The sequence below is a fragment of the Perognathus longimembris genome, chromosome 7 (genome assembly GCF_023159225.1).
Source record: "Perognathus longimembris pacificus isolate PPM17 chromosome 7, ASM2315922v1, whole genome shotgun sequence".
Lineage (NCBI taxonomy): Eukaryota > Metazoa > Chordata > Mammalia > Rodentia > Heteromyidae > Perognathus > Perognathus longimembris.
The window spans coordinates 36,441,439-36,459,647 of record NC_063167.1 but is presented as its reverse complement, the minus strand read 5'-3'; the positions used below and the strand labels follow the sequence as shown (position 1 = coordinate 36,459,647).

General features: G+C 50.1%; 1 protein-coding gene across 1 annotated transcript in view; it reads right to left on the bottom strand.

Annotated features, from left to right (window-relative positions):
- Acot11 (acyl-CoA thioesterase 11) overlaps positions 1–17,331 on the bottom strand; it is a 45,271-nt gene extending 27,940 nt beyond the window's left edge. The window contains exon 1 of the mRNA XM_048351390.1: positions 17,189–17,331. Coding sequence (XP_048207347.1) covers positions 17,189–17,221 — 33 coding nt within the window. The 5' untranslated portion in view covers positions 17,222–17,331. The remainder of the gene's footprint in view (positions 1–17,188) is intronic.
- Positions 17,332–18,209: the final 878 nt, after the last annotated feature.

Sequence of the window (18,209 nt, the reverse complement as noted above, 5' to 3'; positions counted from 1 at the left end):
GGTGGGGAGTAGGAGAAAATGGGGGAAGGGGTAACACTACACTGTTCAAAAAGAAATGTACTCAGCACCTTACTTATGTAACTGTAACCCCTCTGTACATCACCTTTACAATATTTTTCTTAATTCTTGGATAATTTCTTTTTTCTTTTTTGCCAGTCCTGGGGCTTGAACTCAGGGCCTGGGCACTATCACCACTTGAGCCACAGGGCCCCTTCCAGCTTTTTCTGTTTATGTGGTACTGAGGAATTGAACCCAGAGCTTCATGCATGCCAGGCAAGTACTCTACCACTGAGCCACATTCTCAGCCCAATTTATTCTTTCTTTAAGCCACCAATCCTAGAGTATGCAGATGGCAAACATAGTGACACTTCCTCCCCTTCCTTTCTCTAGGGCACTGGCGGCTGGAAGGCAGTCCCATGAGGGGCCAGGGAGAGGAGACCTTCGCCCACCCTCACAGCCACAGGCCAGGCTCCATGAAAGGCTTCATTGTCTGAACCAGGCCATGGAGCAGTGAGAGAGAGCTCGGCCAGAAGGAGGATGCCCAGCTCCTCCCCAGCCTCTCAGAGACCAGTGCAAAGAACCGCCTCCGGCCACTTCCCACCAGCAAGGCAGAAACAACCAACCACATTCCAAAGTTCCCCTCAGGCCCATCCCAAAAAAGCTCCCAGGTGGCCCTCCACACGCACAGAGGACCACACAAGAAACACATGTACCACAAGCAGAAATGCAAACAAATCCAGTTGAGGAGCCAAATAAGGGAGCAAAGAATTACAGATGGAATCCAGATCCTGCCATCAAGAACCCCATTTGGTGTTGAGGTTCCCAGAAGACAAGGCAAAAAAAAGGATAGCAGTCCATATCAAACTCCCAGTTGAAAAAGGGAATATTCGTCCATGTAACCATCTTGGGGGATGGGGAGAAGGACACCAGTGCATGTGTCTACAGGATTTAAGTTTAGATAAGATTCTGAGAAGATAATATATATGTGTGTCAAATTTATTAGTACTTAACACTTTTCAAGATTTAGAGATTGAGAGGGTACCTCCTATGCCGGGTGCTGATGGCTCATGCCTATAATCCTATCTATTCAGGAGGCTGAGATCTGAGGATCTCAGTTTAAAATTTGCTGGGGCAGAAAAGTCTGTGGAGACTCTCATCTCCACTAACCTACCCAAAAAGCCAGCACTGGAGCTGTGGCTCACATGGTAGAGCTCTAGCCTTAAGTAAAAGAAGCTTAAGGACAGCTTAAGGACAGGGCTCTGAGTTAAAGCCCCAGCACCAACACCTAAACAAAAACAATAAAAAATTAAAAGAAAAAATAAAATATCTCCTATATGTCAAGCTTGATGGTAGGGAAGATGGAAGAAATTCCTCTTATCTGAGACCCACAGATCTTTTATTTTCTCTGGTCCTGGGACTTGAACTCGGGGTCTGGGTGCTGCCCCTGAGCCTCTTTGTGCTCATGGCTAGCGCTCTACCACCTGAGCCACAGCGCCACTTTCTGCCTTTTCTGAGTAGTCTTTATTGGAGATCAGAGTCTCACGGACTTTCCTGCCCAGGTTGGCTTCAAACCACAATCCTCAGATCTAAGATTACAGAAATGATCCACCAGCACCAGCTGAATTAGGTTTTAAAATGACCAATTTGGGAGCCTTAAAATTTTAATCTTGGGGCTGGGGATATAGCCTAGTGGCAAGAGTGCCTGCCTCGGATATATGAGGCCCTAGGTTCGATTCCCCAGCACCACATATACAGAAAACAGCCAGAAGCGGTGCTGTGGCTCAAGTGGCAGAGTGCTAGCCTTGAGCGGGAAGAAGCCAGGGACAGTGCTCAGGCCCTGAGTCCAAGGCCCAGGACTGGCCCCCCCCCCAAAAAAATTTAATCTTATTTCAAAACAGGATCTCACATATATAGCTCAGGCTGACCTTGAACTCATTATCCTCAATCTCCTAGGTACTGGGATTCCAGGCTTGAACAACCATGCTCAGCTAGCTAAAATGGTTAATTGAATGCTATATGAATATTATCTTGATAATTTAACACTATATATATATATATTAGGTCATGTACTAATTTAAGTTCTAAATGTCAGCTATATTTTAAGAGCAGAAAGACAAGTGTCCTAGCATGATGCGTGGCCCATGGTAGGGGCTTTGGAAAAGGTAAGTCTTATGAGCTCTTCAATTTTAGTTTCCTCACCCTTCAAATGTAGCACTTAACTAGGGTCCTTAAGACTCTACTTGTGAAGGCTGAGAATGTGGCTTAGCAGTAGAGTGCTTGCCTAGCATGCAAGAAGCCCTGGGTCCGATTCCTTGGCAACACATAAACAGAAAAAGCTGGAAGTGGTGCTGTGGCTCAAGTGGTAGAGTGCTAGCCTTGAGCAAAAAGAAGCCAGAGACAGTGCTCAGGCCCTGAGTCCAAGCCCCAGGACAGGCCAAGAAAAAAAAAAAAAAAGACTCTACTTGCGAAAGGCTGAGCTGATGGAAGAACCAAGGTCTCAGAGGCACACATACCTCACATGGTACTGCTGACCATTGTGACAACACTGAGAGCAGAAGACCCATAAAACAGAAACTCTCTCTCTACTCCTGGTATCCACACAGGATCCAGGATCTGCTGGCTTGTATGGACCATATGTATGAATTTATTCTTTGGGTCCCCAGTTCTCACTAGTGTCACACCTTCCCCCCAATGAAGACCACTAGGCCCCTCTCATATCCTTGCCCCTCACCCCATTCTAGAAGACAGAGCAGTTCCTAACTTCCTTCATCCAAGGATAAAAATAACTTTGTCTGAAAGCTGACACCTTCTTTTGGCCACTTGACAGAGCTGCCCAGGCCCACAGGGAGGAGCTGGCCAGGGGCCAGGGCAAGTGGAGGGACAGTGAACGCTACCTGGGCACATTTTCCTTGACCCAAAATGTATAAAGGGGATACTCTAGGGAGGCCCCAAATCCAAAATACCCAGTTCTGGACCAGAGAGCCAGTAGATGAGCACAGGCTCCTGTCTCAGTCTCCTCTGCCAGGCCCTTTCCTCATCAGGGAGGATGAGCAGGGCTAGGAAACTGATTATCTGCTTGGTTATATGGATGGGTAAACTGAGGCACGGAGGTTCTCTGTCCAAGGTCTATAAGAGTCAGCAGTCCCTGGATAAGTCTCTGAGAAGCTGTTTCCTCTAGGAAGTGATGTTCTGAAAAATCCCACAGGCTGCTTGACTTTGCTTGACTAGAATATGGTGTCTGTGGAGAGACTGTAATAGATGAAGAACCAGAATTTATTTTGCCTCTGCCCCTGTTTTGTGCTGGTGTTGGGGCTTGAAATCAGGGCCTGAGCACTGTCCTTGAGCTTTTCTGCTCAAGGCTAGCACTCTACCACTTTAGCCACAGCACCACTTCAGGCTTTTTTGGTATTTAATTAGAGATAAGAGTGTCACAGATTTTCCTGCCTGGGCTGGCTCTGAACTTCAGTCCTCAGAGCCCAGCCTCCTGAGTAGCTAGGATTACAGGCAAAGCCACCAGTACCTGGATACAGGCCGGTTTAATAGTCAGTAACCACCAACCTTAGTATCTGACCAAAGTCCTTCAAACTACTAGGTAAACCAGTCAGCGTGTGGCTAAGCTTAGTGGACCTCCAGCCCCTACCAACTCCAAAGCTAACAAGGCAACAAGAGCATATGAGACCTACAGGAAAGATTTTTCCCACTCTCCTGTAACCTCTCTCCTGTACCTACCTGAAGCCACTACTGAAGCATTAGAGAAATGCATTGGCTTAGGACTCTTTTTGTTCTCTTTTCTTTTTTTTTTTATTTGCAGTACTGGGGTTTCGAACTCAGGGCTTTGCCAGGCAGATGTTCTACCACTTGAGCCATGCCTCTAGCCACCTTTTGTTCTCTGACTATAAAAGTTCATGTACCCTCTTCTACAATGGAACGCTGAGTAGAATTTAAGCCTGTGTTCCCTGACCTTAATTGCTTTTGGCTCAGAATAAATTCATTTGTATTTCCTTTGGAATAAGACCTGTGTTTTGTTTTTCTTTTTTTGTTGTTGTTATGTTTTATTTTAGTTTGGTTTGGTTTGATTTAATTTGGTCTAGTTTTGGGTTTGGGTGTTTTGTTTTGTATCTGGATCTCTGTTTGGACCTAGGCTGATGTAGAATTTACTATGTAGCTTAGACTTCCCTCGAATCTGAGATCTCTTTACTTTCACAGACTTTCCTGCCTGGGCTGGCTCTCTTTACAGCCTCCTGAGGGCTGCGATTATAAGAATGTACTGCTATGCCTGGCTTAAGAGAGCCAGAGAAAGACTGGACAAGCACTGCTCTCATCTCCAAACAATTGAGTGAGGTTTAAGGAAGTCATCTGCTAACTGGGAACGTACACATGAAGGAACAGCGGGTTGAGCAAGCTGGAGAGCACAGAGCAGTTGGCTGGACAGGCCTGTCATTCCTAAACCACCAAAGTCCCAGAAGTCCATTTCTTACTTTGAGAAATGGAAATGCAGACTATTCTGGAGGCAGAGATCAGAGGATGGAAGTTCAAAGCCAGCCCAAGCAGCAAAGTCCATGAGAGTCTTATCTCCAATTAACCATCAAACAGCTGGAAGAAGAGCTGTGGCTCAAGTGGACAAGCAGTAGCCTTGAGCAACCAAGCTCAAGGACCCTGAGTTCAAGCCCCATTAATGGCAAAAGAAAGAGAGAGAGAGAGAGAGAAAGAGAGAGAGAGGAGGAAGGGAGAAAGGGAGGGAGGGAGGGAGGGAGGGAGGGAGAGAGGGAGGGAAGGAGGGAGGGAGAGAGGGAGGGAGGAAGGGAGAGAGGGAGGGAGGGAGGGAGGAAGAAGGAAGGAAAAGAAAAGGAAAGGAAAGAAAAAGAAATGTAGAGAATGAGACAGTGTAGCACAGAAGGTTCTGGAATATGTACATTACAGCCCTACTCTCAGCATCTGGGAACCTCAAGCAGCATGTTCCCTTCTGTCTACCCAGATATTCATTCATTCAAATGAGACTTCAAAGTACATAGCAGAGATGTCATAAGTTGCACAGGGAGAGATATGGCCAAAAGGCTTTGCCAATCACAGTGTCTCTGCCCTCCATCTATGTAAGCTCTAGATGGGTCTGCCCAGTGGGTAAGGCTGAGTAGGCCTCCGTCTCAGAGCCAGGGTCCTGATGGGAGTCAGGCCTAGAACAAGAGATAGTCTGGGAGATGCTGTAATGCCCCCAGGGGCTAAGGATGGAGGTGGAGGACGTGCCTCGCCCTGCATGGGGCTGTCAGCCAAGACCAGCAGGACAAGACACAGGCTATAGGAAGCCTGGTGTAAAGCTTACCCACTTGTCTGTATTGTTTGGATAATGGGCCTTCAGTGGGCCCAAACTAATGATACAGGATGGGAACGAATGTTTTAACCTTTCTGAGCTCAGCTACTTTGGTTCATAAAACTGAAAGGAGTAGATATGCAAGTACAATGGAGAATATCCCTCCTTCAGGGATTTCTGTTTCTCTCTCTCTCTCTCTCTCTCTCTCTCTCTCTCTCTCTCTCTCTCACACACACACACACACACACACACACACACACACACAGTTTGAGATAAAAATCCCATAATGTAGCCCAGATTGGCCTCTGACTTATGATCCTCTTGCCTGTCTCCAGAGTACTAGGACTACAGACAGATGTGTACCACCACACTCTGGTAATTTGACCCTTTCAGTCTTTACACAGCCCTAATGTTGCTAGTTTTCCCATTTTACAGATGAACCACAGCAAGCAACAAGCACATATACATGTATGTGCATACATGCACAATCATATAGACAGCAAAGTTCAAAGTTGGGGTTTGGGGACAAGCCTATGTGACTCAAAGGCTGAAGCTCTTTGGCCACGGTGCTGTGCCTGCCTCTCTCATGTAGCAGGCAGGATTGTGACTGGTGTCTCCCACACATCTGTGACAGCCACAGGCTATCCTAGAACCAGAACTCCTCCCCATCTCCCTTCATGTCTTCTGCAGGTACAGGGATGGTATCATTACCCCACAGCCAGGGTACTTTCTGCAATACTATCTCATTGGGCCTTGACTAGCGAGAAAGCTTCAAGTTCTCTGTGAGTGGAAAACTGCACTTTGTAAATCCTCAGCTCCTAGAGGGAAAGAGGATGCCGCATATCAGCTGGACAGGTGCCTCTCAGATGCAGTAACACCTCCAGCCACCATGAGCTTGCTTGCTCCCAGGGACAGATGCAGACTCTTCTACTCCTGAGCAAGTGTGTCTGACCCAGTTCTTCCATCTCACCTCCTTCCTTCCCTACTGGCTTTGGACATTTGCCCCCCGCCCCACCCCCACCACCACTCCTACTTCCAGCAGTCTCCAGGAAACAGCAGAGAATTGTCAGACCAGGCAGTCTGCTCCAAATACAACTGGCCCTACTATGTGCCCCTCGGGGGAGCTCCACTGACAGCACCCAGTCCAGAGCCCACATTCGCATGTAATCCCCCTCATGATGGAGCCCTGGATGTGAAGTGGGCTGCTCCTGGGCTGTGGACAGACCTGGCTTCTCATCAGAGCCCTTTCCACCCTCCATGCTACTAGCCAGCCAAAGCTGAGGCCTGCCACTGCCTCTGGGTCGCCATGGAAACAGGCGGCCAGGCAATGGACCCAGACTCTGCCATCCTGAAAACTACTTCTTTTGCCCTGGAGCTGGACACAGCAGTTACAAGCATCACAATTTCCCTTCAGGAGGACAAGAAAGAGAACAAGACAGAGAGGAGAAGAAAAGAGAGCAGTTAGAGAGGAAGGGATATCAGAGTCACAGAGGGAGGAGAGAGAGGGAGAAAAGAAGAAGAGAAAGAAAAGAAAAAGGATTAGGTCAGAGGGAATGACAAGAAAGAAACAAGCTGGGAAGGAACAGAGCAAGTAGAACACACACGAACACACACACACACCAGGAGGAGGGTGGCAGGAAAGGGGCCCCCTTCCAACCTCTCCCCACCACACACATTCCTTTGGCTTGAGCTGCTCTAGCCTGGCGGGATTCTGGGCAGCTGGGACTTCCTGCCCCAGGAAGCTGGCAGCTTGGTGGGCCCCTTCTAGGCTCTAGCTGCTTCTCCAGACCCCTCCTGCTGAGGAATGGTGTCCTGGCTTACCCCAACAGGGGGGGGGGGGCTTCTCGACTGACTTAAACAGCACCATCTCCTTCCTAGCATCCCTCTCAGGCCCTGAGTCCCCCCCACCCCCCCACCCCCCAGCTCTCCTGCTGCCATGGCCCGCTCAGCTGCCTATTTCTCCCTAGTGTTCAAGACGCTGCTCCTAAAACGCGCAGAACAGCAAGACAGGAGCCATGATTTATCCACTGAACACGTTCCCCAGAGTTGCACAGGGAGTGGGGATGCCTCAGACTGAGGCTCTGCAGAGAGACCAACCCTGTGGGGCTGGCTTATAACCCTAAACTGGTAATTCAGGGTAGGCGGCACAGAGCAGGGCTGCAGTCACTAGTGGCAGAGACTGCCAGGCAGAGCAGATCATCTTCCCAGGTCACCCCACACCCAGTGCATCCCTCAGCCTCAAGCTCAGGAATCCTAATGGCTGCACGATCGCATTCACCTGGCCTCAACCCACCCATCATTACATTGTCTCAGAGGAATCTGAGGCCTTCACAAGAAAGGCCTTTGGAAGGACAAAAATAAAAATAAGACCTAGGATGGTGGAGAGAGAAAAGAAAGAAAATTACAGGAAGGTGAGGGGCTGGCAAGAGGGTAAAAGCAAGCTCCAATAGTACTGGCTCTGGCCTGGCCTCTGCCTGGGTGAATAGCCTTAAGACATAAGACAATCACTTAAATCATTCTGAACCTCCCTTTTCCCCATCTATGACATGGAAATCAAAGAGTCATGGACAGGATTCAATGAGAAGTGCTCAGAACAGAATCTGACCAGGAAGTGCTTCAAACCACAGCTCTTCATGCTGTTACAAAGACTAGGCATTGTGGAAACACATGAGACACCACTGCCCAGACCCCAGGAGTAAGAAAGACCTGCCCAGACTGGCCAGATGGCCTTGGCAAAGCAGTGGGATTAGATGGTAGACCCTTTGTGGCCTACTTTATGACAATGACATTCACACACACTGCCAGTTGAACACAAAATCTGTCTACCACTAGGGCTTCATTCCAAACAAGAATCAAAGTTGGAGCCCAGCACCAATAGCTCATGCCTGTAATCTTAGCTACTCAAGAGGCCAAGATCTAAGGATTTCAGTTCAAAGGCAGACCAGGAGGGAAAGTCTGTGAGACTCTTAATCTCCACTATACTACCAAAACAGCTGGAAAGTAGAGCTGCAGCTCAAGTGGTAGAGCGTTAGCCTTGAGCAAAAGAAGCTTAGCGACAACACCCAGGCCCTGAGTTCAAGTCCCAGGACCATACACACACAAAAAGAATGGAGTTGGACAGGACAGAGTTTGTGGCCCCTGAGAGGCCTCACACAGATGTCCACACGCATTCAGCCACATTCATAACCACTGGGACCCCTTAAAATTCCCTGGCCCTTGGAAGACTCCAGACCTCAGGAAAGAAAACACACCTTTGAGATCAAAGGTGGCGGTTACTAGACATCAGCTAGGGGGTACAGAAAACACAGCATGCTAGCCACAGGATAGGAGGCCAGCAGAAGAGGAATAGATATACTGCACAGCCCCTAAACATCGTGAAGACTCAGTAAAAAATGTGTGAACTTGAACCTGGGAGTTGTCTTCAATAGAGTGGCCCTTGTGCTTACTCGGTGAAGACTGGATCAAACAGCTGGAAGGAAAACACTCCTGATCCTAGGCAGCCACCTGAAAGGCTGTGATAGAACCATAAAACCAAGCAGATGAGAGGTACCAAGAGCAGAGGCAATTGTACCTACTTGGGAAACAGAGATTGGATCACAGTTTGAAACCATACCACATATAAAAGTTCAAGGGACTCCTTTTTAATCAGTGGCTGGGCACACTGGTAAACACCTGTTATCCCAGCTACTGGGGAAGCACAACAGCTAAGCACAGTGGCACATGCCTATCCTCCTCAGCTGTGGAAGTCCATGTAAGAGAATCACAGCCCAGGCTAGCTGGGCATAAAACAAGACTACCTTGAAAATAACCAAGGTAGAAAGGGGCTGGAGGCATGGCTTAAGTGGCAGAACACCTGCCTACTGAGCACAAAGTCCTGAACTTAACCCCTAGTACCAATACCACCGCCAAAAAAAGGGAAAAAGTTTACTCCATCAGCCTAAGAAAGTGTTTCTGGTACTGTCCCTTTGTTTTAAATTTTTTGCATGCTGAGATGGCTCAATAGTTGTTTATTTTGTCTGTCCACAAGCTGAACCATAACAAGTTCTGCTGTAACCAAGCCGTGGCCCTGTGGCCACTGAAGTCTTCCCACTGCGGTGGGTGTGGTGCATGGGGGTGAGGGAGACTGGCAAGGGAGGAATGACTCAGTGTTAGAGGAGGCCGCACCAGGCTGGGGTTTGCCCGCAGCCTATGAGGCCCAGCTTTGTGAGGGAGAACAGAGGGAACAGGGAGTGGCCCAGCCCAGGCCTGACAGGCTGCAGGAGGGACAGGGAGGGGGCTGGGAGATATATGGCTCCCATATGGGGCCTATGACTGCAGATCTAAGGGCTGGCTAGGAAGGGGACAGAAGGAACTCCTAATGAGGTGTAAAATCAGCAGCCTATAATCCTTGCTATTCAGGAGGCAAAGATCTAAGAAAAAAAAAAAAAGGTTCAAAGCCAGCCCATACAGGAACTGTCCATGAGACTCTTATTTCCAATTAACCACCAAAAAAGCTGGAAATGGAGCTATGGCTCAAATGGTAGAACACCAGCCTTGAGTGAAAAAGCTCAGAGACAGAACTTAGGCCCTGAGCTCAAGTCATAGTAAGACACGCAGAAAAAAAGAAAATAATAAATGAAAGGCAAAGAGGAAGTTGGACTAGAGGGTCTTCTAACTCCAGAATTATCAAGGGATGCTGCAGAGGGGACACTGGATATAGGAAGATCGGGTCACCAGCTCCTGGGACTTCAGAGACAGCTCCTGACACTTCTCAGACTCTCTAAGATGCCTGGAGGCTCCCTACCTTCTGTGCTATGTGAAGCAGAGCTGGCTGGGATGGGGTATCTGACAAATGGATCAAGACCTGGAGTGTGGGGGTCTCCAAACTAAAGAAGTCACAGCTGTCACCATTGCCCATCCTGAAGGCACCCTTGCCAGCTCACAACCGGGTCCTTCAGTGGGACACACCTCTAAGCCCCAAGCTCTACTTTTATCTTCAGAAGCAAGGAGAGGGTGAGGACCAGGCTAACTCAGAGGCCCAGGGAGCTATCAGGGCAGGGCTGAAGGGGGGCCTGGGCCTGGGAAGCAATGCCCTTTGGGCTATCTTCAGAGAGGGCCCCTCTTTTGGCCCCAGAGTCAGTTAGCTTTCAGCCCTTTCCTCTCCATTGCCCACCCCTTCCCTTGGACCCACTGCTCTGAGAGCCTGAAGCCATTTGCTTGCTCTCTTAAAACAAGTCTGCATGTAAAAGCCATGTGGTGCGACTGCTCAGAGAGAGAGATCCCCCCACATTCTGGTTACAGTAAGGAAACTCAGGTTAGGAAGGAACTAGTTGAGAACCATGCAGGCCAGACCCTCCCCACCTACCATCTGTTCCTCTCACTGCTCAGGAAGGGGCTGTATCACTGGAGAAGGAAATGTGGGGGCCCTGGGTCTCTCCCACCCTTTGGAAGGGATGAAAAGGGGATGTGAACACACCTGGCTTGGCTGGGCTTGGAGTGTGCTGGGAACCAGAGCTGCTTGAGGAAGACTAGAGGGCCACGCCCCTTCATAACCTCTGATCTGGAGGCTAGACCACACCTGGGCCAGGCCACTCCCTCCCCAGTGCAGAACACAACCTGGTCCAGAGGTCACCAAGAGGACTAGAGAGACTTGAGAATCAGCACTGCTAGGCCCTCTTCCCCCAACAAGCACCTGGAACCAAGGTCCAGTCCAGGCCCCAGCTTTGTGCTGATCCCCTGGGCTCCAGAAAAGCCAGACAGGGCAAAGCACAGGCAGCACTTTCGAGACTGAAAAGTGAGTGTCACATGAGGAGATAGCACCATGAGAGCTGGGGCCAGGGCTTGTCTCAGTTCTTTTTTATTTTTTATTTTTTGCCAGTCCTGGGCCTTGGACTCAGGGCCTGAGCACTGTCCCTGGCTTCTTTTTGCTCAAGGCTAGCACTCTGCCACTTGAGCCACAGCACCACTTCTGGCCGTTTTCTGTATATGTGGTGCTGAGGAATCGAACCCTGAGCTTCATGTATGTGAGGCAAGCACTCTTGCCACTAGGCCATATTCCCTGCCCCAGGACTTGTCTCTCTACAACTTTTCAGGCGCCTTCCTGCTATAGTCCCCTGTGGACATTCTGCTGAGGCTTTGCATATGTGCACCACTGGTCTTCACCACCCCTGCCAGGGATCAGGGACAATTACTCTTGCACACAGGAAAGGGTGCCAAGGCCCAGTGACCTGGTGCTTGGGGCATCGTGCAGGTAAAGGGTTGCTGCCAATAAGGCTTTGCTCACTACAAAGCTGTTTTCTGTTTGTTTGTTTGTTTGTTTGTTTGTTTTCCTGTGCCAGTACTGGGGCTTGAACTCAAGGCCCTGCTCTCTTGCTTGGCTTTTTCTCCTTGAGGCTCATGCTCTACCACTAAAGCCACATCTCCCCATTCCAACTTTTTACTGGTGAATTGAAGATTAAGAGTCTTCTGGACTTTTCTGTTCAAGCTGGCTTCAAACCTTGATCCCCAGATTGCAGCCTCCTGAGTAGCTGGGATTACAGGCATGAGCCACCAGTACCCAGCTCCAATTACTCTTCTTGAAGAAACCCTACTCAGAATATACATGTCACATGGCCAAAGGTTTTGCCAAAGTTCCTCCCCCCTTTCCTTATGGGACTGGCTCTTTCCCCCTCTCCTATACAGGTGCCCTCTGCCTGGACCCTGATTCCCAACCATCCTCTGACCCCTCCCTGGGTGGTGAACGGTTTACAGTTTTCTCTGTATTTCCATCTGCCAGGGGCACCTGAGGACAGGTCTGCTCTGACTCATCCCTACATGCCCAAAGTGCTAGAGTCTGGCCCTTCCCATCACTGCCCAGTACTACTTCCTAATTGCAAGGAGGCTGGCTGCTCTGGGTATGGCAGGGGCACACCAGCCTACAGCCAGGAAGCTGGCAGCAGACCCAGCCAGTGGCACCATCTGTCCCCAGAACACAGAACACAGCAGGCACAGGGCAACGATGTCGGGTCCTTGGCTCAGCCAGGTCAGCTCAGGACAAGGTTAAGCAGCCTCATCACCAGAACCCAAATTTAACTGGAGCCCCAGGTTCACATCTGTAAACTGGCTAATTAGTGCAAGGTAACTCAATACCAGAAATTTGGTTTTCTTTTCCATAAAGCAGCCTCGAGACACTGTTAGGGTGTTACAGATGCCTGACACTTAGTAGGTCTACAATAGAAGAGTGCTTTCATCATCCTGTATGGCCAACCAGCCTGCCACTGAACCCCTCAAGAAAGATGATGAGCTACAGAGGCAAAATGAGTTGGTATCTCTGAGGCAGGTCTCTAGACCCTCTCAGTGTCTGTCAGAGTAATGGGCAGTTCTCCAAAGGCTTCAGAATACCAGCATGGCACTGCCACTGGTGCAGGCGAAGGTGAACGGTGGTGGGACGGGCTCTCTGAAACCCTAGTCTCAAGTGTGTGGTAGAGTCAACTCAGCCAACCCAAGACCCTGAAGCTACACTGTTAGTGTGCCAAGGTGGGCAGGGGAGGCTGGGCTAGGTGGACCCAAGGAGGACAGGAAGCTACTCACTGGATGCAAGGAGTTCCAGATGAGGACGAGGGCTGAAGATGAGGGCCCAGGCTAGCAGGTAGGTCCTGAGTCTCTTACCAGTTGAGGAAGCTCAGGTAACTCCCCTGTGCTGGGTGGGCCTATCCCTGCCTCCTTGCTGTGAGAAACCCAAACAAAAGAGAAGAAAGGCAGCCCTCGTGGACTGCCCACACAGAGAAGAAGAACCAGGCCTAGATATTCCTCTCCAGATCCTTACCATGACTGCCTTCCCTCTCACCTTGCTCTCAGCTACTTGTGTGTGCTCGGTCACATGCTCTGCATGCTCTTCCCTGAGCATGCTCACCATTCCTTCACAGTTTTCCACACAGCAATGCCCTTTACCAGGCTGTGGGATCTTAAAAAATTGACTTGCCCTCTCCTGTCTCTACCTCTGTCTTTTCTAAAACTGTTATTGTGAAGATGGTGTACTAAGAGGTTACTGTTACATCAGGTAAAGAATACGTTTCTTAGGGAAAATATCACCATTCTGCCTGTCTTTAATAGGCCTAATAACACGCTCCTCACAAAGTTCTAAGGAATGACTTAGTGTAGGCTTGGCACTTATATGTATTTATTTAGTGTTATTATTATTCACAGTATATTGAATATTATTATAACGTATTATTGTAGATTTTCACTGCTGTTTATCTATGTTTTCACATCTCCTCCCAGTCAGCTGTCGGCTCCCTTGTGGTCATGGGCCACAGAATACTAAGCACTTGCCTGATTTTAAGGACCTGTAGAAGGCACAAGTGAAGTCGGTACCACATCCTGAGGAGACATCATTAACTCTGAGGCCAGACAGGATGGGTATTTGAAAGGCAACAGCTGCTCACACCTATAATCCTGGCTACTTAAGAAGCTGAGATCTAAAGGTTGTGGTTCAAAGCTAGCAGGAAAGCCCATGAAACACTCATCTCCAAAAAACTGCCAAAAAGCTAGAAGTAGAGCTGTGGCTCAAGTGGCAGAGTGCTAACCTTGAGCAACAGAAGCTCAGGGACAGTGCCTAGGCCCTGAGTTCAAGTCCTAGGACCCACGACAAAAAAAAGTGTGTGTGGGGGGGGTCGGATAGCTATGTTGGATTTGAAGGATAAAGAAGAGTCCTCCAAACAGATTAAGAACACTGTGTCCGCCATGGCCAAGACAGGGTCCATATGTAGCTCCTGAACAGAGCACTGAAGCCATCCAGAGGCCAGTCTGAACTCCCAGTCACTCATTCATTCAGCCTTTTCTGAGCTCCAACTATGTGACAGGTATATCATATTATGTCACTAGGTCACCTCTCCTCAAACACATAGTGCACTGAAGGAAGACAGGCCCAACCTCCCACTGTCAAGACTGCCCTCCAAGTGGTCTACAAAAACTCCTCAAGACTGATCAGCCTGCTGACGCCAAGGCACCTAGCATGCAGAGGCCGAGGGAAGAGCACCAGACCCACAATGATTAAGAGAGGAGCAGAATCCAAACCTGTGCCTCCGCCTCCCCCTGATTCTGAGGAAGTTGTGGGAGAGAGAGAGGCTCCTCCAGTCACTCTCAGGCTCAAGGTGACACAATGGGATCCCACTGGGGGCCAAAAGCAACACAAGGGCTATGAGCAGAGCACAAGTTCCCACGGCTGCTTCTGATCCCCATGCCCTGCCAGCCGTACTACTTGGGCACAGGTATCTCAGGAAAATTGTGACAAAGAACCCATCACCATTTCTAGAATAAAAAAAGAGGCAGTTCCTGGGCTGCACTGGGAGCTACCTGGGCCAGGTAAGAACTGAGGTTAGGCAGAGATTCCCAGACCTCTCACTGGCTAGGGCATTGGTGGGGCTCCTGCCAGCCCAGGAGAGCAGGACTCAGTACAGAGTAAGACTGGCACCTTGCATGGAGAAAAGAGAAGACTTGCACTGAGAGAGATGAGACAGGGAGACCCTTCCAGCACCTCAAGACTGGCCACTCAGCACCTCTGGGTGGCAAGCTCACAGCTTCATTTGCTCCCCCTCTCACACACTGGCCCGTGCTGAGTGCTGGCTGGCTGGGGACACAGGGGGAAGTAGGAGCCAGAATGGCTGAACTCCAACTCTCTGTGCATGTGTGCTGGGCCTCGGGATGCTGAAAAGGCCCATAAGCTGTACAAAGCCGGACTGAGGGTTGTTTGAGACTCCTTCTATTCCCAGTTTAACCTGGCTTTCTTGATCCCTAGGAAAAAAAGGATTTTGTGGGATTCACTGGTTTTCTTACTTTTCATCAAAAACAGCTTCAGTACCAAGCCAAAAAGGTTCCCAGGGGGCTGAGGATATGGCCTAGTGGCAAGAGTGCATGCCTTGTATACATGAAGCCCTGGGTTCGATTCCTCAGCACCACATATACAGAAAATGCCCAGAAGTGGCACTGTGGCTCAAGTGGTAGAGTGCTAGCCTTGAGCAAAAAGAAGCCAGGGACAGTGCTCAGGCTCTGAGTCCAAGCCCCAGCCAGGACTGGCCAAAAAAAAAAAAAAAAGGTTCCCAGATTCTCCTTGTGAAAGGAGTAAAGAAAAGTTAAGCAGCAGCAAAGGAAACCAGACCTGCCAACTAGGCAGGAGATCAAGGTGGAGATCAAGGCCAGCGTGTTCTTAGCTGATGTGAGGTCCCTGGTGTCCTCATGGGCCCAGTTTCCACACCCAGTCCCCAGCCCCATCCACTAACCCAGTGGAGGCAGTGGGAGGAAGCTGGATGCTAGCTGGGCCTGGAGCCAGGACCTGGTCTAGAAAATGGCAGATCTGGACCTTCTTCTGGCTGAACCTCAGACTCCTTAAGAACTCCAACTCTGGTCCCAGGATCATCAAGTCCAAATCCAAGCTCGGCCACTGACTATCAGTGTGATCTTGGGCAGGTCACTAACCTCTCAGCCTCAGCTTCCTTATATGAGATGGGAGGAGGTGATGAGTGTGCCTACTTTGTAGAGAATGGAATGAGTTATTAGGTGCAGGAATTTGGCAGGCTCCCTGGGGCAGTCAGCAGATGAGGATCTGCTACCATTGCTCTCTCTGTAAGTGGTGGCAAGGACATACCTTATTCACTGCCTTGCTCCCCGTTGTCAGTGAGATTAATGGAAAAAACTGTTGGTTAAATATGACAGGACTAGAGAAAAGACGCAGGAAGCCTGACCCCAAGGCTCAGGTCCTACCCTTGACCTCTGACCAGGCCTCGCCCTGTACGCTGTGTCTACCACACACAGCCTTGTGGAAGTTCACCAGTAGTAGGAGAGATGAAAGTGCACAAGCTAAGCGGAGCCCGGGCTTCCAAAGGAACCTGCCAGGGAACACAGGTTGGGGAGGCAAAGACAAGCAATGGGAGCTCTGGCAAAGGGCACAGCATGTTCAGCAGCATGGAGCAGAACCAAAATGACCCACCAAGGCAGAGGAATACACATCAGGATGGCTGCTGACAAGGCAGGCAGGCTGGGGTGATGGGACAAGGAGGGGTCATGGGCCACTGGGCAAGATACTTTGGTGTGGGGTAAGGCATGTGGAAGTCAGGCTGGAGCCAGCTCTCTGAGCAAGGATGGGTGTAGGACACAGGAAGCAAGATGGCAAGGTGCACTGGTCCAGATGGGGATGTGGAGGTGAGTGTGTTGTGCAGACAGGAGGTGGGGAGGGGTAGGCCTTTGCTGAAAATCCGCGCAGCAGACAGCTACCCTCTACCCAGCATCAGCTTTGCTAGTCTATCCTGAGCCTTTTTCCATGCACTAGGTCAAAGGCCCCCCATGGAGCACTTGGGTCTCTCTCACACCTCAGCGTCTAATCTCAGCTCCAAGTCCTAGTGAGGAGGTTCCAGGGGAAAGTGCTTTCAAGGTCACTCCTAGGACACTTTCCCCCACGTGGTCCTGCCTTGCTCTCCCGTCCTTACCCTGACATAGGTCACTCACATTCTCTCTCTCTCTCTTTCAGTTTAACTTCCATCAGGTACATAAACTGAGAGAGTCAAGTACTACAGAGCCACAAGATCATACTCAGAAAGTAACACACACACACACACACACACACACCACCGAGTGACAATTCCAGAACTTGCTACAGGTGTTCATCTCAACACAGCCAACCCTTTGAGATTCAAAAGCTTGTGGGGCTTGTTTCAGGATTGCCAGTTATAACTAAGCAGTTCAGGAATTCTGCAATGTCTGCTTCCAAGGACAGCTAGGAAAAACAAAACAAAACAGAACAACCCATGGAAAGTAAGACGGAAGATGCAGAGTTGACTTAAAAGGGAAACCTCAGTCTCCTTCTGGGTCCCAAGCCTCTGGTGCCTTCCCTCTACCTCCAGTGTGTCCCAGCCCACAGTCCAGGGTCCATACCCTTCGCAGGTGACAGCCCACATTCTGGATCATCGCGGTGCCACTAGCTGCCTTGGCCAGGCTGGGGAGGAGCTGCGGGGCTCCGAAGGAGGACGCTAGTCTGGTCTCTGGTCACCTGAGCCACAGCCACTCCAGCAACAAATACAGCCAGCGGCCTCCCTGAGGCTCCTCCTCCCAAGGGCTCCCGCCCCCTAAGCCAGCTGATAGCAGTGTCGGGGCCTCTCCTCAGCCCGCCCTCCACTCCCTCCTCCTAGAACCCCTGCACTGAGGCTCCTCTAAGGCGGCCAACTAGGCCACAGCGACAGCAGGGGACTGGCACCCACATTCCTCTGCCCCTGCCAGACTCCAATTGCCCCCAACTCCAGCATACACACACACACACACACACACACACACACACACACACACACACACACACACACACACCCCACCCCCTTATAAGGTCAGGGCTCTGGAACAGCTCCCAGGGCCTCAGGTTTTCTTTGGTCCACCAGGGGGCACACTGGAGCAGGACCCCAGGGAGCTGCAGGGGCCTGTCTGAGACACACCACACTGACCAGATAGCACTTGTCACATCACCACAGGGAGTGCCTCTGTCTTCTTGATCTACTGTTTCATGCTGCTAGCATCCAGCAGCTGCTGGCCCAAAGACAGAACATACCCCTCACTTCCTTAAAATAGGCAAGTGGCTCTTCTAAAAGGGGAACCTGCCAGAGTCCTCCCTGGTGGCCATGCAGGATTTGCACCCACTGTAACCACCACCAGCTGAAAATCCACACCTGGAGGCTGAATGGGTTTGGGTAAACTGAAAGGAGGAAGAGCTGGCAGGGACAGTCAGGATGTAGTCATGTGGGCTACAGAAAGGTGGGAACTTCCCAGCCTAAGCAACAGGTTTGAGCACTGAGCCCTTAAGAGCAATGGGCATACTCAACATGAGGGTCCCTGGTCCCCAAGGTAACGTAATGGGTGGTCCTAGGGTGATGTCAGAACCCTCATTATGCAGAGAAGGCATGGAATTTCC